The sequence below is a fragment of the Geotrypetes seraphini genome, chromosome 8 (genome assembly GCF_902459505.1).
Source record: "Geotrypetes seraphini chromosome 8, aGeoSer1.1, whole genome shotgun sequence".
NCBI classification, from domain to species: domain Eukaryota; kingdom Metazoa; phylum Chordata; class Amphibia; order Gymnophiona; family Dermophiidae; genus Geotrypetes; species Geotrypetes seraphini.
In genome coordinates, this window is record NC_047091.1 from 145,104,001 (window position 1) to 145,127,527 (window position 23,527).

The following is a 23,527-nucleotide window of genomic DNA, read 5'->3' on the forward strand; positions in this document are numbered from 1 at the left end:
CCTGTCCCAGTCTGGTCTCAAGTCTACCTCTATACGAGTCCATCTGAGTGCTATTGCGGCTTTCCATCAGCCTCTAAAGGGGAAACCTTTGTCTGCTCATCCTGTGGTTTCCAAATTTATGAAAGGACTTTTTCATGTCAATCCTCCTATCAAACCTCCTCCTGTGGTTTGGGATCTCAATGTTGTCCTGTCTCATCTTATGAAGCCTCCGTTTGAACCTCTCAAAACGGCTCCTCTTAAGTATCTCACCTGGAAGGTGGTTTTCCTGGTGGCCCTCACGTCAGCCCGCCGAGTCAGTGAGCTTCAGGCCCTAGTGGCAGATCCACCCTTCACTGTATTCCATCATGACAAGGTGGTTCTCCGTACTCATCCAAAATTCTTACCTAAAGTGGTCTCTGAATTTCACATCAATCAATCCATCGTGCTTCCAGTGTTTTTTCCAAAGCCTCATTCTCATCCTGGGGAATCTGCTTTGCACACTCTGGACTGTAAACGTGCTCTGGCTTTCTACTTGGATCGCACAAAGCCCCACAGGACTGCACCTCAACTTTTCGTCTCCTTTGATCCAAACAAGTTGGGACGACCTGTATCGAAGCGCACCATCTCTAACTGGATGGCGGCTTGTATCTCTTCCTGCTATGCCCAGGCTGGATTATCCCTTCCCTGTAAGGTCACAGCCCACAAGGTCAGAGCTATGGCAGCCTCTGTAGCCTTCCTCAGATCGACACCGATTGAGGAGATTTGTAAGGCTGCCACTTGGTCCTCGGTTCATACATTCACCTCTCATTATTGTCTGGATACTTTCTCCAGACGGGATGGACAGTTTGGCCAAACTGTATTACAAAATTTGTTCTCTTAAGTTGCCAACTCTCCCACCATCCCATTGGGGTTAGCTTGGAGGTCACCCACTAGTGAGAATACCTGCCTGCTTGTCCTGGGATAAAGCAATGTTACTTACCGTAACAGTTGTTATCCAGGGACAGCAGGCAGCTATTCTCACGTCCCACCCACCTCCCCTGGGTTGGCTTCTCAGGCTAGCTACCTGAACTGAGGAGACACGCCCGGTACATCGGGCGGGAAGGCACTGGCGCATGCGCGGTGCGGGCATCTCGAAACTTCTAAGTTTCTTCAAGCAAGACATGCTTTCAAGATGTCCGTATCGGGGCTCTGTCGGATGACATCACCCACTAGTGAGAATAGCTGCCTGCTGTCCCTGGATAACAACTGTTACGGTAAGTAACATTGCTTTTTCAGCAGTATGTGTACTGGCATAGGGCACTGGAATAGTACAGGGGTATTAAATAGGCCCCTGGAAAAGTGCACTGGAATAGTACAGGGGTATTAAATAGGCCCCTGGAAAAGGGCACTGGAATAGTACAGGGGTATTAAATAGGCCCCTGGAAAAGTGCACTGGAATAGTACAGGGGTATTAAATAGGCCCCTGGAAAAGTGCACTGGAATAGTACAGGGGTATTAAATAGGCCCCTGGAAAAGTACACTGGAATAGTACAGGGGTATTAAATAGGCCCCTGGAAAAGTACACTGGAATAGTACAGGGGTATTAAATAGGCCACTGGAAAAGTGCACTGGAATAGTACAGGGGTATTAAATAGGCCCCTGGAAAAGGGCACTGGAATAGTACAGGGGTATTAAATAGGCCCCTGGAAAAGTGCACTGGAATAGTACAGGGGTATTAAATAGGCCCCTGGAAAAGTGCACTGGAATAGTACAGGGGTATTAAATAGGCCCCTGGAAAAGTACACTGGAATAGTACAGGGGTATTAAATAGGCCACTGGAAAAATACAGGGGTATTAAAGATGCACTTTACTGCAGTCTCCCTGAAACTGATCACTGAATTAATCTTTTTTTTATTTTCTCCATGAAATTTTATTGATTTTTTCATAAAAAAATACAATAAGGTAATGATAACAATAACAAAATATCAATGATATTCCAGGTAAATTAATACCAGGAGATCAGTACACATCAAAGAAGTATATTTTCAGTATTTAAGAGTACTTTTACAGTTAGAATATATCAGTAATAACTGGGTTGTTTTTGTTTTGTTTTTTTGAAATGGCTTTATGAGATACGAATCTCATCTCCAGCTATGAGTTCACATTGAGATACTCCAACATGAAGCAGAAACATTTTGCGAGAAACCAGGACCAAAATACACTACCACAGTTTTGCAGGGAAATTTTCTGGGGTTATGGTCAGAGCTGCATCTGTGGAGAGCAATGTGAGCTGAGACAAAGCTGCTTTTGCAACTATTCTGTAGTCCAGTGTCTCAAACTTTTTTTAGTGGGGCACACTAAAGGGAACAAATGTTTTGTTTTTTTGTGGCACATTATAATTGGAATTATAAAATGGAAAAACCAACAGAAAATTAAATTTGAGAGTTATTTGTTTAAAGTTCTTTAAGCTACTTATGGATAATTGTAACAATGGTGAAACTAAAGTAGATAGAAAAGAATTGCTAATCAATGCGATGGATGTGCTTGTTTTTTGAGTGCCAATTAACTCGAAACATGGCTCAAAGGTTCATGCATTTCATTATCCACCATCTGGAGTCATCTTTTTTTTATTATTATTAATTTAAGTCTTGTCAGCGCTGAAAATCCAAGTTCGCAAAGATAAGACAATTCAAACGGTAACAAAGCCTTGATTGCTTTGTTGCGCTAGTTAGGATAACTACTGCATAAAAAATAAAAATAAAACTAGATTTACTTGCCATTAGTTTCAAGGACCAATCATGTCAAAGAACGATGCTTGTCTGGGTGATTGTATCCTTACACACACAGATGCTCGTAACATTGACAGACTCTTGCATGCGTGACGTATATGTTGCCTATTCTAATGTACACTTATGAAGGGAATTTTTTAAAAAAATAAAGTAAAATTCTGGAATCTCTCGTGGCACACCTGGAATGTCTTAGGGACATATTACTGTGCCCTGGCACACAGTTGAGAGACACTGCTCTAGTCATCTCCACTGTTCGTAGCTCGAAAAGAGCAAAGATACACCAGAATCACCTCAGTCTTCAAACAATGCTTTAATCCAGCTTTAGCTTCTGTATATGTCTGCATGTATGCAAAAATCTCTTCTTAAATGGGTGACACTGTTCCCTGTGTGTAGGTCAACTGCTGAGGCTTTGCACCTGTGCAGTAGCTCAAATTATTTTTTGGGATGGGGGGAAGGGGTGATAGATTGTGATTGGCTATTCAGTTGTAGGGCATGAGTGAGTCTATTTCAGTAACACCAAAGCACAACTCTCTCGTCTTCCAAACTCTGTTACTTCATCACGGTCTGTTTTCAGAAGATAAATCTACAGACTAAATGGTAAGTGCTATAAAATTAATTCTTACACGGTGAGTGTATAATGAAGAGCAGTAGCTGGATGGGTCCATGAATTTGTTACTGCTTTGGTGAGTTCCGGTTTGAAAACTTTGCATGTTCAGATGGCATATGGTGTGCTGTATGAGGTTTTGTTGTTTGTTTTGACAGCTCTATACTATGCATTAAAGGGCATTGTGGTGGTGGGTTGTTGTTTTTTTGTCCTCAGAGCTATCAGATTCCAAAATGTTTGTTCAGAGATTGTGTTTCCACATATTTTGTGGACAGGAGCAAGTTCAGTACTTCTGCTGTACAATGTTGATAGATGAATGTTGAAGATATTTGACCAGTTTTCTGGAAGTTGCTGTTCTTTCAAAACAGCAAGAAGAGTGAATGAGCAGTTTTAGATTGATGACTTATAAAGGGCACAATAAAAAATTTCATTGACTTTTTTTTCCCATTTTTCTTGCTGTTTTAAATTTTTTCTGCTGTATTGGATACATTGGTTTTTGTCTAAACAGATAAGTGAGAGATTCTCATTGGCTGTGAATGAGAAGTACACTTCTCCCTCCATATTCACGGTTTCAATTATTCATGGTTTTTAGCATGCTGGCTCCTCCCTCCCCCAAATTACATCAGCTTGCATAGAGAAATTGTTGATTCCAAGTGTTTACAGAGAAAATTGCTGATTCCCAGCACTTTCTTCACCGTGTTTTGCCTCTCTTTCAGGAACAGACCAGGTCTCCCACCATGTTATTCACGGTTTCACTATATTCATAATGGTTTTTGTGGTTTTTCTATATTTGCGGTTCTGTTAATCTCCTATCACAGCGAATATGGAGGGAGAAGTGTACAAGAAACAAGAGTTCACTTATTGCAGGAAGCAGTTGATGTTTCTAGCTTCAATTCCAAAATTTGGAAAGATGCTCTTTTCTTCTTAATGGCTTTTGATATGTGTGCAAAGTGCTGCATTTTAAGAACTGTACCGCAACACAGCGGAATTAACTGACCAAAACTAGAACACCAGCCTATAGCTGGAGCAGCAGTGTCTGGACTAGATCAGACAAAAGGTGTCTTCTGGTAGCTAAGCACCAGTCACTGGAGTAGTTTGAAATGATTTTTTTTTTTTTTTGTGAGGCCCAAAGTTTATGTGGGTGGGCTTTGAGGCATGCATTTTTTTTAAAAAATTTGGTTGTCTGTTTTACTTTATAACATTTTATTGAAGAAATCCAGTAAATATACAATAATATAATACAATAAAATAGTCATTACAATTAAATTCACCATATTAATTTCCATCAAATGTCTTTCATTTCTTCAAAATATATTTCCAAATTACCCATTACATCTCTCAATACCTTCCCCTATTTCCTTTCCCCCTATTCACCTCTCCCTCCCCCATTATTTTTAATTATAACATTGTAATAAATGAATTAAACAAAATACAATTCAAATAACTCCACATATATTACTATCATCCCCCTATTCCCACCACAACCCTAGAATGAAAGGTGACATCAATTACCAAGTATTAAAAATGCAAAGAACGATTCCAAAGCTTCAATGTAAAGTATTAAGAATCATACTTCTTGCTCTAGAGCAGGGATCTCAAAGTCCCTCCTTGAGGGCCGCAATCCACATAGATCTCATGCATATTCATTGGGGAAATCCTGAAAACCCGACTGGATTGCGGCCCTCAAGGAGGGACTTTGAGATCTCTGGAATACAATAATTGGTGTGTCGATTTGCTAAATATGAAAAAATGTTTGCAGTTAAGTGTGACAATTTGAAGAGATCTGACCAAATATGGGGTCATTTGCTCAAATTCTGTAATTCAGGGGTGTCAAAGTCCCTCCTTGAGGGCTGCAATCCAGTCGGGTTTTCAGGATTTCCCCAATGAATATGCACTGAAAGCAGTGCATGCACATAGATCTTATGCATATTCATTGGGGAAATCCTGAAAACCCGACTGGATTGCGGCCTTCAAGGAGGGACTTTGAGACCCCTGCTCTAGAGGATAATTTTTTGTATATAGGGGTCCCAAATTGTCTGTTTTAAATCTCTTTTTGGCTTGGCTCCAGGATATCTAGCCTCTCAATTCAATTTTTATATCTTATAAAAAAAAAAAAACACTTGCAATAAGTTAATGTTTATGTATCCTTCAATCAAGAGCTGTCGTTACAAGAAATTTTTGAATAAGACATTTGCCTTTCAGTTAGGCAAATTGAATTCTTGGTTAATTCCGCTTATTTGTCAAACAGATTCTTATAATGTTTTTAGAACATGTTAAAAAACTCACTTGTTTGATAAGTTTGCCAAATAATTATGTTGGTCAAATAATTATGTAGCTGTGATTATAATAGTATATAGTAAATAGTGTCACAGATTACTAAGAAATTTATCTCTCTAATTGGTAGTTGGTCAAATAATTATGTAATTTTCTTTTATCATTTTTTATCTTTTTTTAATCTGATGTATTTTTCGCTGATTGTACAGATCTTCTTAGTTGTTAACTGCCTGGAACTTTGTGGTTGGGCGGTATATAATAATAAATTTTTTATTATTATTATTACTAGTATTTAAGCCCGTTACATTAACGGGTGCTAGAATAGATGTGTAGACTTTTAGCACAATGGGTCGCTGAGGTGTTTCTTTCTTTCTTACTTTGTTTTTTTATCTCTCTCCCTGCCCCCCTTTCTTTCTGTCTCTCTGTCCCCCTGTGTGTCTCTGTCTCTTCCCTGGCCCCCTGTCTTACTGTCTCTCTCCCTGGCTGTCTGTCAGTCTTTCTTTGTTTCTGTATCTTCTCCCTTCGCGAGTGTGGGGCAGTTGTAGGTGCGCATGCGCACTCCTTCCGGCCACAGACATACGAAACACGCAGGTAGGAGTGCGCATGCGCTGCTTAGGGTTTTATTATCTAGTCATTAAGCCCGTTACATTAACGGGTGCTAGAATATATGTCTGTCTGTCTCCCTCCCACTGACTCTCTCTCTCTCCCTGGCCCCCTTTCTCTGTCTGTCTTTGTGTCCCTCTCCCTGCCCCTGTGTCTTTCTTTCTTTCTGTCTCCCTCCCTCCCGCTGTCTGTCTGTCATTTTTCCCCAATTCCCTGTGCAGCCCATTTCCATCCCACTTCCCTATGCAGCAGCAACAGCATTTCCCTCCTATCCCCCCTTTCCTGTGCAGAAGCAGCAGCGGTATTTCCCTTCCCTTCCAAGTCCCTGTATAGCGGTAGCAGCATTTTCTCCCACCCCCTTTCACTTCTCTTACCGTGATCTGGGCTGCTCCTTTCGGCCCCCCCCCCCTTCTTTTAGTGGCGTTGTTCTGCTCGATCTGGCCTGCTCCTGACCCTTCCACCGCCGACAAACCTCTGGGCTCCAGCCGCGTAGGCAGCACTTTAAACACACTGCTTCGCGGCTTTCTACTGCCGATTTCCTCTCCCGCGTCTGTCTCCGATGATGTCATCAGAGACTCGGCAGAGGAAATCGGCAATAGAAGGGCGCGAAGCAGCATGTTTATAGTGCTGCCTACGCTGCTGGAGCTGGGAGGTTTGTGGAGGGTCAACGGGCGGAGCGGGGCTGCTCTCCACCACTCAGTTGCTGCCATTGCCCCACAGGGCCGCGAGTGTGGGGCAGTTGTAGTCGCTCATGCGCACTTCTTCAGGCCACGGACATATGGAACATGCAAGTGGAAGTGCGCATGCGCGGCTTAGGGTTTTATTATAGAGATGATACTGTGGCTGTTGGTACCATCCTCTAGTTCTGTTTGCATATTTATTTTTCTTACCTAAAAGCTATTGAAATGGAGAGCATTAAGGCCTTATAGTAGGTATTTTTCTTTCTCTGGAGCAGGGCTGCCCAAGTCTGTCCTTGAGATCTATTGGCAGGCCAGGTTTTCAGGATAGTCACAATGACTATGCATGAGAGAGATTTGCCTGCACTGCCTTCTTGGTATGCAAATCTCTCTCATGCATGTTCATTGTGGATATCCTGAAAACCTGGCCTGCCAGTAGATCTAGAGGACTGGATTTGGGCAGCCCTGCTCTGAAGGGTTCACAATCTGTTCATGAGGCAATGGATGCTTACAGGACTTTCCCCAAACCACAAGTAGCTGCAGTGCATGGCATTTGAAATGGGCTTTCCCTGGATCTCAGCCTGCTGCTCTATGCAACAGGCGACTACTCCACATTTGATTAGCCTATGTTGCTTGTTGCATGCTGACTTAGGGAGGCCAGACTGCAAATTGAAAGGGGCTTGGCCCATCATGGCACCAGCAACCGTCTTATTCCTCTCTGACTTGGTAGATCTCAGCTGTGGTTTGGAGCACCTTTCACAGATTAGTTTATGGTGCATACTGGTATTTTTGGTTAGAGAAAGAGCCCTCGGGCCCAGGACAGGCAGGTTTCTCCTTCCTGCCTCGTCCCTTACATATTTAAAGCATCTGCTCATTATTCTTATCAGCTAAGCTGATGAGTGAAACCATGATGATGCATAACATAATTACAAATCTGATTTTGATTAAAAAAAAAAAAGGTCCATCTTGCCCATAGCTGAATTTAAAAAGAGATCTAGACAAATTCTGGGGAAACAGTCCCATAACTGTTATCAATGTAGACTTAGGGTAAGCCCACAAAGCATCACAATTTTCCCATGAAAATGTATATCAAAGAAAAAACAAGAGGGAAACAAGAGAGGAGAGTGTAGCACAGTGGTTAAAACTACAGCCTCTGCACCCTGGTGTTGCGGGTTCAAATCCGACGCTGCTCCCTGTGACTGGACAAGTCACTTAATCCTCCACTGCCACAGGAACAGTAACATAGTAGATGACAGCAGATAAAGGCCCGAATGGTCCATCCAGTCTGCCCAACCTGATTCAAGTTTAATTTTTTTCTGCTTAGCTATTTCTGTGCAAGAATCCAAAGCTCTACCCGGTACAGCAGAGGTGTCAAAGTCCCTCCTCGAGGGCTGCAATCCAGTCGGGTTTTCAGGATTTACCCAATGAATATGCATGAGATCTATTTGCATACACTGCTTTCATTGTATTGCTAACAGATCTCATGCATATTCATTGGTGAAATCCTGAAAATCTGACTGGATTGTGGCCCTCGAGGAGGGACTTTGACACTCCTGTGATACAGTGCTTGGGTTCCAACTGCTGAAGTCTCCGTCAAAGCTCATTCCCGCCCATCCACACCCTCCCAGCCATTGAAGCCCTCCCCAGCCCATCCTCAACTAAAAGGCCATATACATACACAGACTGTGCAAGTCTGCCCTGTACTGGCCTTAGTTCAATATTTACTATTATTTTCTGATTCTAGATCCTCTGGGTTCATCCCACGCTTCTTTGAACTTAGAAACATAGAAACATAGAAATTGATGGCAGAAAAGGGCTATAGCCCATCGAGTCTGCCCATACCAATGACCCACTCCCTGATTCTTACTCTCCTAGAGATCCCACATGAATATCCCATTTTCTCTTGAAATCTAACACGCTGCTGGCCTCAATTACCCTCTGAGGCAGCTCGTTCCAATGATCTACCACCCTTTCAGTGAAGAAGTACTTCCTCGCATCACCCTGAAATTTCCCTCCCCTGATTTCGTCACAGTAGATAAATTGTGAACCCATCAGGCCAGATAGGGAAAATACTTGAAGTACCTGTATATAAAACCACTTTGAATGTGGTTGCATGACTACAAAAAAGGTGGTATAGAAATCCCTTTTCCAAACTTTTATTAAAAGTAGAGATTCAGGTCTATAAATGTAAAAAAAAGACTCAACACTGCAGGCATTTCACTACAGAAAACTGCACCTTCTTCAGGAGTCTGCAAATAAATTACACACATAGTCTTTTCCATAGCCTCCTTTTACTTAGGTGCGCTAGTGTTATTAGTGCACACTAGCTGAAAAATTACCACCTGCTTAAAAGGAGGCGGTAGCGGCTGGCGCAAGTGGCATTAAGGCCCTAACGCGCCGTTGTAAAAGGAGTCCATAGTTATTGGAATAAGAACATCCACAGATAGATTAAAATACAAAAATATGCAAATAAGTTTAAGATATAAAAACAAATATACAGTACTGTATATAGTTTTAGAATCGAATATTCCATTAACATACGAAGTAATAATTTGTGGTACTATGTTACAAGTCAAACCTCTCCTTGATAAATTTAAAAGCCGTCTTTTCTTGATTTTGACTGGAATTGCGATTCAATTGATTACAAAGAATTGGAAAAGCCACGATAGAGTAAATTATACATTTTGGTGGACAAATGTATGTAATACATATCAGTATGAGAGAATGAACGCGGAATGTTTAGGATTTAGTGCTTTATTTAAAAAAATATGGAGTCCATTGACTTTATTTGTTGCATGTACCCCATATGCCCCATTCACTAGGGTTACCTGACCCCCCCCCCCCCCCCCGGCACAGCTTCCCCACCAGCCCGCAGCTCATCCCCCCCGATGAGCCCGACAGCCAGTAACTAAGGATACCACTCCCAAGACTTACTCTAACCCATGTTTCCTAACCCTGTCCTGGAGGACAACCAGCCAGTCGGGTTCTCATGAATATGCATGAGAGAGATTTGCATATAATGGAGGTTAACGGCATGCAAATCTGCTCCATGCATATTCATTAGCGCTATCCTGAAAACCTGACTGGCTGGTGGTCCTCCAGGACCCACCCAGCCATCCAACCCAAAAGAAAAAAGGGAGGGCGGGCAGGAAAAGCCACCTCGGAGGACCAGGTAAGCTCTGAGTCCTCCAGGGTCCCGGCTTTTGAAACCTCCCTCCCATCATCCCCCGATGGCTGTGGCCACCCAATCTGTTTCAGCGAGGAAAGTCCTGCCGGAGCCCTCGTCACCCACATGAGCCTGCCGTCAAATGTGCACGCGGGCCTCCCCTCCCTGAGTTACATGTGCCATTCTATACAGGTTCTTGAGCTTCTATTCATTATTTTAACAATTCAGCAGATCACACAGAGCCCTTTTAATAAAAGCTGTATTAACAGCTTAACACAGTTAACACATGGTAGACAGGCCTGCAATACTGTCTGCTGTGCTATAAGAAGCAGCATGTGGTAAAAGTTCCCTATTAGCTGCCTAATGTGGGAGAGGGTGGGAGATGGGTGTGGCAAATTGTGACAGCACACAGATTGGCACTGGGGCACTAGTCATGATTGCTGATTTAGTACAGCTGAACTCATTGCTACTTCAAGAGGCAGTGGTAAGTCCAATGTACTGTAAATGGAAGTTCAGCTGTGCTCCTCCGCCCTTCACATATACATACTCTGGGCCCTCAGCTCCCCTGGAAAGGCTCCCACTGATACCAAGCGTACTTCCCCCTCCCTCTGGGACATCATTGGTAGTTCAGGGGTCCCAGATTTGAAGAGGGGGTGGAGATCATCCGCACTGGCATCCAAAATGATAATCATGACCTCTAGTGGTAGTCCCGTGGCACTACTGCTAAGGAACATCCTTCCATATCCTTTAATTCTTAGCTTTCTCATTAGAATACCAATAATACTCCTGGCTGCACTAGGTATGATGGTATCACTGGAAACTTCAAGTCTCTGCCTCATTTGCTGGTAAGGGCATATAACCTGTCAGTTTGGACTGGCAGGACTCAAAGAAAGGAAATTATCAGGTAGGGGTAATTTTTTCCTTAAAGCCTCTGGCTTTCTTTCCATCTGAGACCATTAATAGTTGTGCTTCGTCAATAGCATAATTGTTTCCAGTTCTGTATTCAAACAATATTTTTCATCCAAAGGTATTCAGTGGTTTTGCTCTCTTATCTTTATGGAAAGATGGGGTTAGAAACTTAGGCATTGTGATACTTTGAGGTATGCAAGGATGTGCTGAATGTATTCTTCCACAAATACTAGTACTACTATTTATCACTTATGTAGCCCTGTACATTTTGACATTTAATAGATGGTCCTTGCTCTGAAGAGCTTACAATCTAACTTGGACAGACAGACATAACATATAGGGTTAAGGATGCAGAACCGAAGGTGAGAGGAGTTAGGAGTTGAAAGCAATCTCAAAGAGGTGGACTTTTAAGTGGGCCTTGAGCACTGGCAGTGACAAAGCCCACCATAGGGATTCGGGCAGCTTGTTCCAAGCATATGGCGCAGCAAAGTAGAAGGGATGGAGTCAAGTTGGCAGAAGACGAGAAGGGCACAGACAGGAGGGACTTACCAGCTGAGTGGCGCTCACAGGGAGGGAACATAAGGGGAGGTAAGTGAAGAGAGATAATGAGGGGCAGCTGGGTGAGTGCATTTGTAGGTCAGTAAGAGGAGTTTGAATTGTATTCGGAAATGGATGGGAAACCAATGAAATGACTTTAAGAGAGGGGTAACGTGAATATAGCGGCTCTCACAGAATATGAGTCATGCAGCTGAATTCAGGATGGACTGGAAGGGAGCAAGATGTCTAAGCGGAAGGCCTGAGAGTAGCAAGATGCAGTGGTCTAAGCATGAGGCGATGAGGGTTTTGATGGTATGCTCTGAGAGGAAGGGTCGAATTTTGGTATTGTCTTTTCCATAGCCTTGGACTCCTTTATTGGAATAGCAAGTTTCAAATGGATGTTTTTCCTCTTAAGAAGACACTGCGATAGTGGTAATTGAATATATAATTTATATTTTAAGTGCCTCAAAGTATTCAACAGAGGTCATTCTTGCAATTCTAATCTGTAAGTACAAAACCACAGGATACAGCACATACACTTAGCATTAAAGCAGAGTCATAACAAAGGTGTGGCAATTATGTTTATGAAGGATGGATCCATTGATTTATAGGAAGCTGGGTCATTGAACAGCCTGCTGTTAGAAGCATCCTGTCTTATCACTTTTTCCGAGTAGTGCTTCATAGAGCGACAGTGTGCTACCTTAAAATAAAATGAAAGCACACAAAAGCTTTGCCCTTTTTTTATATAAATTCTTTATTCGTTTTTGAAATCAATTACGTAGTGCAAAACAGATGAACAATCAAGTGTAATAAATTATTGCACTCTATTCCAACAAATTGATACACAGCTGTTTAACTCCCCTCACCCCTCCTGGATGTATATAACAATCTTTCATGAATCAAAGGGAAATAATGTTAATAATTCACATTTATATCTTACAATACCTTGTTAATGGGCCCCAAATTTCCTTGAATTTGCTATGGTGTCCCCTCTGTAAAGAATTAATATTTTCCAAACTTATATATCTGGCATATGGATTCCCACCAGAAACTATAAGATATCCCAACTTTTCCAATTTTTCATTATCAGCTGCATGGCTACTCCTGTCATGATGAGGAGCAGTTTATTCTGGTTTGCACTGATTGGTTTCTTGGGGAATAATATCGTTTCAAACAATATTACGTCATATGATAATGATAATGGGACTTCCAATATCGCAATAATTTGACGCCAAACGGATTTCCAGAATTTAAGTATCAAGGGACAATAGTATAGCAAATGATCCAGTGTCCCTATATCGAGATGACAGTGCCAGCATCTATTAGATTTAGAACTGTCTAACTTTTGTAACCTAACAGGGGGTCCATAAAGATCTATATAACAAGAAAAACCAGGATTGTCTCATAGATGCTGACGCTGTACATCTCATCCTCCAATTCCAAATTCATGGCTTTGCTTTCTTATTTACCAAAATGTGATGTGGGCACCTATTGGCCCTGTCTCTGTAAACGGCGCATGAAATTAGGTGACTGTAGGTGCCCTACCGCCACCTAACTTAATTGGTTTAATCGGTGCACTAATGGCTGCGTCAAAAACCAATTCAGAGTCCAGTATAAAGCAGTGATGATTTGCCATCAACTTATGTGTGGCAACATCCCAGAATTGCTTAAAAGTAATATAGCCAGTTATATACCCAAAAGATCTTTGCATTCTGAGAATTTAGCGCTACTGAAAACGTCTTCGAACCCAAGACTTGTGGAGACCGGTAAAATGACCTTCTGCTGTGCAGGAGTTAAGTTGTGGAACTCCTTGGTGGGTCAGATACGAAATTGCAGTGAAAAGGGGAGCTTCAGAAAATGACTAAAGACGCAGCTGTTTGTAGATGCCTTTTTTTAGTTACTCTTGATAAAGTTGATGAACTCTTCATGATCTTTTTAGCCACATCATGGTATCTCCTTGAAGATTGTTTTTATGTTTATTTTATTACATGTTTTTTTTAAAACTATGCATTCGTTTTTATTATCGGCCTCTTAAGAACATAATAACATAAGCAATGCCTCTGCTGGGTCAGACCTGAGGTCCATCGTGCCCAGCAGTCCGCTTACGCGGCAGCCCAACAGGTCCAGGATCTGTGCAGTAATCCTCTATCTATACCCCTCTATCCCCTTTTCCAGCAGGAAATTGTCCAATCCTTTCTTGAACCCCCAGTACCGTACTCTGCCCTATTACGCTCTCTGGAAGTGCATTCCAGGTGTCCACCACACGTTGGGTAAAGAAGAACTTCCTAGCATTCATTTTGAATCTGTCCCCTTTCAACTTTTCTGAATGCCCTCTTGTTCTTTTATTATTCGAAAGTTTGAAGAATCTGTCCCTCTCTACTCTCTCTATGCCCTTCATGATCTTATAAGTCTCTATCATATCCCCTCTAAGTCTCCTCTTCTCCAGGGAAAAGAGACCCAATTTCTCCAATCTCTCAGTGTATGAAAGATTTTCCATCCCCTTTATCAGACGTGTTGCTCTCCTCTGAACCCTCTCAAGTAACGCCATGTCCTTCTTAAGGTACGGCGACCAATATTGGACGCAGTACTCCAGATGCAGACGCACCATCGCCCGATACAATAGCAGGATAACTTCTTTTGTTCTGGTTGTAATACCCTTCTTGATTATGCCTAGCATTCTGTTTGCCTTCTTAGCGGCTACTGCGCACTGTGCCGTCGGCTTCATTGTCATGTCCACCATTACCCCCAAGTCCCTTTCTTGGGTACTCTCATTTAATAACATCCCTCCCATCGTATAGTTGTACCTCGGGTTTCTGTTTCCCACATGTAATACTTTACATTTCTCAACGTTGAACTTCATCTGCCATCTCGTCGCCCATTCCCCTAGTTTGTTCAAGTCCCTTTGCAATTCTTCGCAGTCCTCTTTAGTCCGAGCTCCACTAAATAGTTTGGTGACATCTGCAAATTTTATTATTTTGCACTTTGTCCCTGTTTCTAGATCATTTATGAATATATTAAATAGCAGTGGCCCGAGCACCGAACCCTGCGGGACCCCACTCGTGACCCTCCTCCAGTCCGAGTAGTGGCCTTTCACTCCTACGCTCTGTTTCCTACCCGCCAACCAGTTTCTGATCCATCTATGTACGTCTCCTTCCACCCCATAGTTCTTCAGTTTCCGGAGTAGGCGTTCATGGGGCACCTTGTCAAAGGCTTTTTGGAAATCTAGATATAGGATGTCTATGGGGTCTCCTTTGTCCATCCGTTTGTTAATTCCTTCGAAGAAGTGCAATAAGTTTGTTAGGCACAATCTCCCCTTGCAGAAACCATGTTGGCTGGTTATCAGAAGTTCGTTTCTTTCAAAATGTTCATCTTTCATGACAGGCGATCGGCCGTTTTTTTTAGGCAGCTGTCGATAATGGCACTGTTTACATTGAGTGAAGAAATATTTTCTCCTGTTTGTTTTAAATCTACTACTTGGTAGCGTCATTGCATACCCCCTAGTCCTAGTATTTTTGAAAACAAGCAATTCACATCTACCCTTTCCACTCCACTCAGTATTTTATAGACCTCTGACATATCTCCCCTGAGCTGGCACTTCTCCAAGCTGAAGAGCCCTAGCAGCTTTATCCTTTCTTCATAGAGAAGTTGTCCAATCCCTTTTATCTGGATATGTCTGGCTAGAAGGAAGAGGAGGAAATGGATCCAGAATAACTAGCTTGACTATTTCATAATGAACCCCCTGTTCCCTTAATCTCCCTTTCAGAAACCAAAATAATACATATTTTGAATCTTTAGCAGGTTCAAAGAGTTCATAACGGTCATTCCTGTCTACCCCATTTTTACTGTCTTCATTCCTGAGCTGTGCAAATGGATGAATGCTTTCTCATGTTCCAGAAAAGTAAATCATTCTGCTCCTGTAACTTATTTGCTGGTGTCCTTTTATATCATTTTTTCACACACTTGTGCATTAACTTGCCGAATGTTTGATTTCGCCAGCACTGCACTGTTCAGGACGTGAATCTTTCATGGGATGTCCTATCCTGCGTCAGAATGTTTGGTTTCTAGTAATAATGGGCACCAAGAGGCTAACAAGGGCTGGTACCTCTAGGCTAGACCAGACAACAGCACCCAAGTGGAGGGAGAATGTCGGAGATCCAAAAGCTTGGCGAGCTGAAAAAGGAACAGATGACAACCATAGTGTTATAATGGCTCCTTTTTTAAACGTGCCTGATTCTAAAGCAGTGGTTCTCAATCCATGGGACATGCCTGGCCAGTCAGGTTTTCAGGATAACCACAATGAATATGCATGATAATTCAGTAGATTTGCATACAATGGAGGTAGTGCATGCAAATTTATCTCATGCATATTCATTATGATTGTCATGAAAACCTGACTGGCTAAGGCAGGGGTTGGCAACCTGCGGCTCGTGAGCCACATGCGACTCTTCGTACAGGTGGCTGCGACTCTCCAGGTTCTGACTCTTTAATCTCCCACCCAACCCCATGACCCCCCTCCTGGGCCTACCAAGGTACCTGATGGTCTAGTGCAGGGGTGCCCACACTTTTGGGGCTTGCGAGCTACTTTTAAAATGACCAAGTCAAAATGATCTACCAACAATAAAATGTTAAAAAAACACAAAGCACACTGTACCCTGAGAAAATGTTAATTATCATTCCTATTCTGGGGTTTTTTCAAAGAGGTCAAGGCAGATGATTCTATGCCCTCCATCGGGGAACAGGCCCCCCAAGCTGCCGCCGCCATCGGGTAATAGGCCCCAAAGCCACCGCCGCCCCCCCCAAGCTCTCCCTGCTTCTCTGTGTCGGGCTGACCAGCATTCCTCTCCCCGACATCAATTCTGCCGTCGGAGAGGAAGTTCCAGCCCAGCTAGGCAGCGATTGGCTGGCCTGAACTTACTCTCCGACGGCAGAATTGACGTCAGGGACAGGAAGGCTGATCGGCCCGGTAGATCACCAAGGCAAAATGAATCTATCACGGAGCACGGGATGGGCTCTGCGATCGACTCACTTTGCCTTGGCAATCTACCAGTCAATCGCGATCAACCTATTGAGCACCCCTGGTCTAGTGGATGTTTTGGGGGCAGAAGTGTGGCCCTCTCGCTCCTGCCTCCTCGCAGCTGCCTTCTAAAATAGCTGCTGCAACCTCTTGGCTGTAGGGTCTGAGTACTTTACTTATTTATTTAAATTATTTAAAACTGTGATATTAGAGAATTACCATATAGCATCACAGAATACTTAATGGTAACACCTCAGATTATTGTGTTGATATTTATTTATTTAAAACATTTATATCCTGAATATCCATAATTCTGGGGTCCTTTTATTAAGGCGTGCTAACTGATTTAGTGCGCACTAAATGCTATTATATTCTATGGGCACCTTAGCATTTAGCGCGCGCTAATCTTTAGTGCACACTAAATTGGTTAGTGCGCCTTCATAAAAGGATCCCTCTATGTGGGTGATATAAAAACCATTTATAAATCAGAGTAAAAAATATATACATACATAACTTCTAAGACCCATGATACATTTAAAACAAAGCATCACAGCTAGTTATCACACATCATAAAAAGCCTTAATGAAAAATAAGCTTTCAAGCTTTTCCGAAAAGATAAGTGGAAATAAAACGAACTGATTCAGAAAGAGAATTCCATAATTGATAGTCTGTTTACACTAAAAACACAAGAATGGCTGGTTGCCTTGGATATGAGTCGAATAGAGGGAACAACCAGCAAGTTCTTAGATTGAGATCTCAAAGCACAGGAAGGCACATAAGATTCCTGTAACGAAGTTACTGCCTAAATCTGCATCTGGTAATGTGATCTTTACCAATGATGTTATCTCATGACCAGGGTTTGAGGAAGGGACTGTAAAGCCAAGTTTTGCATGAGCACTCTCCTGATCAGATATCTCCCCACTCCCCTATTTTGGTGATAAAGGGTGCCAAAATCCCAGATCTTGGGTCTGGCATTTTTCCTTTCCTGCCCCTTCCCTGCAGCAGCAAGGGAAGAGAAAGGGAGGGATGCTGAACCAGAATTTTGGCACATTTTATCACCAGCACCCTGAGTCAGTGTGTCACCCACTCAATAGGTTGAACTGGCCCTGCTTCAATATCCTGGGGAGTGTGTGGCACAGTGGCTAGAGCTACAGCCTCAGCACCCTGAGTTTGTGGGGTCAAATTCCATGCTGCCCCTTGTGACTCTGGGCAAGTCACTTAATCCCCCATTGCCCCAGGTACATTAGATAGTGTGAGCCCACCAGGACAGACAGTGAAAAGTGCTTGAGTACCTGAATGTAAACCTCTTAGGCTATAAGTGGTATCTAAATACTTAAATAAATATATAAAGTGCCTTGTACATACTTTTTTGGTCTTAAATTTAGATTGCTTAGCAGGTATACCAGAATGCCTTTTGTGATTTTTAAAAAAAATTAGATTATATATAAAAGAATCAGTGTGCACTGGATTCTAATCTGGATATTGTTCTAAACATGCTGCAGAACAGACGAGTAATGTGTCGCATATCTCTAAGACAATTTAGGGCTACCATATGGCTCCAGAGAAAGGAGGACGGATTGAGACATCTGGGCTCTATCCGTCCTCCTTATTTCCGTTGCTTTCAATGGAAGTAAACCCCGGATGTCTCTATCCGTCCTCCTTATTTCCGTTGTTTTCAATGGAAGTAAAACTGGATGTCTCTATCCGTCCTCCTTATTTCCGTTGCTTTTAATGTAAGTAAACCCCAACCCCAGATATATCAATTTGAACTCTCTTTTTCTGGAGACATATGGTAACCTAGACAAATCCCAGCATCTAGGTAGCTGGAGAATACTTGAGTACAGAACTGGTTACAGCCTTTTTTCCTCTGCATGCACTCTGTTCTTCATCTCTCATCAAAAGGGCCCTGGAAAAATCTAGCCCAGCCTTTCTGCTTTTCCCCACTCCCATTTTTGAGCTAAATCTCACGCCTTGTGAGGACAGAGAAAATTTCAGCTTCCTTCTTTGTTGCTTTTTGACCTACTGTTGGTTGACAGAATTGGGAGGGGAGGGGATGGGTGGGAGAGGAGCTCAACTCACTTCTACTAGGCTGTGAGTATCCTTGCTACAAAAGTGCCAGCCTTAGCCAGCCAGAGGAGCAGCTGAATATGCATCTTGGGAATATTAAAGGAATTACACATCCAATGAAGCACCTTATACATATACTGTAGTAGGTTAAGAAGCAGAGTGATGGATACTGCAGAATAACTTAGAAACAAGATGGCATATTACTCTGATTCTGGAGACTGTGGTTCCGCTGTCATATGAAGCGGTATTATGTGGGATGCTGTTATCTCCTACATCTCCAGTAGACAGGCATAAAAACAGGTTATTGGGTATAATGACTGGGGTAACCATCCAAAATTATTACGAAAAACTGAAAGAATTGTGACCGCTTAAATTTCACTTTTTTGTGGAATTCGATATGCTTGTGTCATCGCTATGAGACAATGATGTCTGAACAAAGGGGTAATATTAAGTGGTTTAATCTGACGTGGGGTCCATTGATCAATTTTATTGATTCTAATTGATTGGTTTTTTCCCTTTACTTTTGGTTATATTTTTTTACATCCAGGGAAGGGAGGTGGGTGGGAGGGAGAAGGATAATGTATAAGGACTGGTTTATTTATGAGTTGTTAGTACTATTGTATGGGTATCTTGAATATATTGAAATCAGGGGGGAGGGGGTGAAAATTATTCTTATGTATTTCACTGATGGATATAAGTGCTGTTTTTTTTCAAGTAACTTGTTATGCAATTTTTGTATGCACTGTTTTTAGAATGAAAATGAATAAAGATATATACAGTAAAACCTTGGATTGCAAGTAACTTGGTTTGCAAGTGTTTTGCAAGAAAAGCAAAACATTTTATTAAATTTTGACTTGATAGAAACATAGAAATAGACGGCAGATAAGGGCCCACGGCCCATCTAGTCTGCCCACCTTAATGTCCCTTCCCTTACCTTTGCCCTGTGAATAGATCCCATGTGCCGATCCCATTTGGCCTTAAAATCAGGCACGCTGCTGGCCTCAATCACCTGTAGTGGAAGACTATTCCAGCGATCAACCACTCTTTCAGTGAAATAGAATTTCCTGGTGTCACCTCGTAGTTTCCCGCCCCTGATTTTCAACGGATGCCCTCTTGTTGTCGTGGGACCCTTGAAAAAGAAGATATCTTCCTCCGCCTCGATGCGGCCCGTAAGATACTTGAACGTCTCGATCATGTCCCCCCTCTCTCTGCGCTCCTCGAGCGAGTATAGCTGTAATTTGTCAAGCCGTTTTTCGTATGGTAGATCCTTGAGTCCCGAGACCATCCGGGTGGCCATTCTTTGCACCGACTCCAGTCTCAGCACATCCTTGCGATAATGCGGCCTCCAGAATTGCACACAGTATTCCAGGTGGGGCCTCACCATGGATCTATACAATGGCATAATGACTTCCGCCTTACGACTGACGAAACCCCTTCGTATGCAGCCCATGATTTGTCTTGCCTTGGACGAAGCCTGCTCCACTTGATTGGCAGACTTCATGTCCTCACTGACGATTACCCCCAAGTCTCGTTCTGCTACCGTTTTTGCTAGGATCTCGCCATTAAGGGTATAAGACTTGCATGGATTCTGGCTGCCCAGGTGCATAACTTTGCATTTTTTGGCATTGAAGTTGAGTTGCCATGTCCTAGACCATCGCTCCAGTAGGAGTAGGTCGTGCATCATGCTGTCGGGCACTGAATCTTCGTCTGTTGTGCATTTGCCCACTACATTACTCAGTTTGGCGTCATCGGCGAATAATGTTATTTTACCTCGAAGCCCTTCTGCCAAGTCTCTTATAAAGATGTTGAATAGGATTGGGCCCAAGACTGAGCCCTGTGGTACTCCACTAATCACCTCCGTCATTTCGGAGGGGGTGCCGTTCACCACCACCCTTTGGAGCCTACCTCCAAGCCAGCTCCCAACCCATTTCGTCAATGTGTTACCTAATCCTATAGAACTCATCTTGCTCAGTAACCTGCGGTGTGGTACGCTATCGAATGCTTTGCTAAAGTCCAGGTACACGATGTCCAGGGACTCCCCAATATCCAGCTTCCCCGTTACCCAGTCAAAGAAGCTGATCAGGTTGGATTGGCAGGATCTCCCCTTAGTAAATCCATGTTGTCGGGGATCCCGTAGATTCTCCTCATCCAGGATCTTATCTAATTGGTGTTTGATTAGAGTTTCCATTAGTTTGCTCACTATCGATGTTAGACTCACTGGTCTGTAGTTTGCTGTCTCCATCTTTGAGCCTTTCTTGTGGAGTGGAATGACGTTAGCCGTCCTCCAGTCCAACGGGACGCTGCCTGTACTAAGGGAGAGGTTGAAGGGCGCGGACAGTGGCTCCGCCAAGACATCACTCAGCTCCCTAAGCACCCTGGGGTGCAGGTTGTCCGGCCCCATTGCTTTGTTAACCTTGAGCTTTGACAGCTCACCGTAGACACTGCTGGGCGTAAACTCAAAGTTACTAAACGGGTCAACTGAGCCAACCCTTGTCTGTAGCTGAGGGCCGAGCCCTGGCGCTTCTCGGGTGAAGACTGAGCAGAAGTATTCATTTAATAGTTGGGCTTTTTCCGAATTCTTTTCCACATAGTCTCCGTCTGGTTTCCTAAGACGTACAATCCCGCCTGAGTTTTTTCTTCTATCACTGATATACCTGAAGAAGGATTTATCTCCCTTCTGGATGTTCTTTGCTAGAGACTCCTCCATGAGGAATTTAGCCTCCCTGACTGCTGTTTTGACGGCTTTTGATTTGGCCAGGTAGTCTGCTCTAGAGTCCTGCTTCCCTGATTGTTTGTAAGAGATGAATGCTTTTTTCTTCTCCTTGATCAGGTCTGAGATCTCCGCAGTAAACCACTGTGGCTTCTTGTTCCTTCGCCGTTTACTTAATGATTTTACATAGCGGTTTGTTGCTTCTTGTATGGTTGCTTTCAAAGTTGTATAGTAGAAACAAGTGGAATTGTCCAATAAGAAAAGGTGGTCGACCACATGTCTTCCACGTTATCGGTTTCTTCTTGGCTTTGTAGCGCCTGGTGAACGAAGTCTCCCATTTCTTTGAAATTTGTGTCCTTGAATTTGAGGACTTTGGTTAGTGTAGTAGATTTAGTGAAACCTTTCCTGATATTGAACCATACCATGTTGTGGTCACTGGAGGCCAATGTGTCGCCCAAGCAATGTCTTGCAATACAAGTGCATACCGTATACACGCGTCACATCATCACAACTGAGCTGATGGTTCTTCTCTCTCTGACGCTGCAAGAGTGTAGTGACTGTTCTAAACAAGCGAGGTCTTGCAATACGAGTACATACGGTATACACGCGTCACGTCATCACAACTCAGCTGATGGTTCTTCTCTCTCTGACGCTGTGGGAGTGTAGTGACTGTTCTAAACGAGTGAGGTCTTGCAATTTTGTATTAAACGTCTTGCAATTTTGTATTAAAGTTTTTGGGTTGTGGAACGAATCGTCTGAGTTTCCATTATTTCTTATGGGGAAATTCGCTTTGATAATACGAGTGTTTTAGATTACAAGCATGCTTCTGGAACGAATTATGCTCTCAAAACAAGGTTTGACTGTATTAAAAAAAAGAAACAAGATGGCAGACAAAGACCATATGGCCTCTCCAGTCTGTCTTATATGTTTATATGTTGATGATAATTGATTTTATATAAATCTATATTATATTGTGATATTTTGAGATGAATAAAAGTTTTGATAATTGTTTATAAGCTCATTTAGATATATTTTTTGTCTGTTATCAACGCTTGTTACACTTATACTGTTTATGTCAGTGTTTTTCAACCGCTGTTCCGCGGCACACTAGTGTGCCGCGAGATGTTGCCTGGTGTGCCGCAGGGCCGCCGGGCCCGGAGCTGACAGGGGGCCTGAGGCAGGGGCGCCAGTAGCTCGCCAAGGCAAAGTGAGTCGATCACCCAGGACTCACTTTGTCTTGGCGATCTAATCTATGGAGCCGATAAGTCTTCTTCTCCCCGACGTCAATTATACAGTCGGAGAGGAAGTTCGGGCCAGCCAATCGCTGCCTGGTTCGGGCCAGCCAATCGCTGCCTGGCTGGGCGGAACTTCCTCTCCGATTGTAGAATTGACGTCAGGGAGAGCATGCGTCGGCGTCGGCTTTGGGGCCTGTTATCCATTGGTGGGTCCTGTTCCCCGATGGCAGTGGCAGTGGCTTGGGGAACGGCAGGGAGAAAGAAAGAAAGGGGGCAGGCAGGGAAACAGAAGGAAAGAAGAGAAACAGAAAAAAAGAAAGAAAGGTCAGGGAGAGAGGAAGAAAAAGTTGGGGGAGGGAATGAGGTGTGGAGGAGAGAAAGCATACAGGCTGATAGAAGGGAAGAAAGATTGGATGCACAGTCAGAAGAAGAAAGTGCAACCAGAAATCACCAGACAAGGTAGGAAAAATGATTTTATTTTAAATTTAGCAAAGTGGAGGCAGTATTACCACAGTTTTCAAAGGAATTTGCCCAAATAACTTAATAGTTAACTGGGTAAATTCCCAGAGATGAAAACTTCCCTTCACTTACTATGCACAGTTCTGAATTTATATCTGCTGTCTATATTTTACAATATGGTCACCTTTTACTAAACCGCAATAGTGGTTTTTAGCGCAGGGAGCCTATGAGCGTCAAGAGCAGCGCTGGACATTCAGCGCAGCTCCCTGCGCTAAAAACTGCTATTGTGGTTTAATAAAAAGGATGGAGGGTATATTTGTCTATTTTTGTATGCTATAAAAACCAAATACAGAGAGAGACTGAGAGCTGTTGACGAAGAGCTACGTGTGTGTCTTTCTTCGATTCCAGCCAGAATATCAGCTTTGTGTTCAGCCAAACAGGCCCAGGTTTCGCACTGAATAAAGTATTTTATAATTTTTATTTCATAATAAAGTAATTATAAAATACTTTCTTTGTGTTTATTTG

General features: G+C 42.9%; 1 protein-coding gene across 17 annotated transcripts in view; it reads left to right on the plus strand.

The window, feature by feature from the left end:
• Positions 1–3,251: 3,251 nt before the first annotated feature.
• RIMBP2 (RIMS binding protein 2) overlaps positions 3,252–23,527 on the plus strand; it is a 598,797-nt gene continuing 578,521 nt past the window's right edge. For all 17 annotated transcript variants that reach the window (XM_033956341.1, XM_033956346.1, XM_033956345.1 and 14 more), the window contains exon 1: positions 3,252–3,344. In XM_033956341.1, coding sequence (XP_033812232.1) covers positions 3,342–3,344 — 3 coding nt within the window. In that variant the 5' untranslated portion in view covers positions 3,252–3,341. The remainder of the gene's footprint in view (positions 3,345–23,527) is intronic.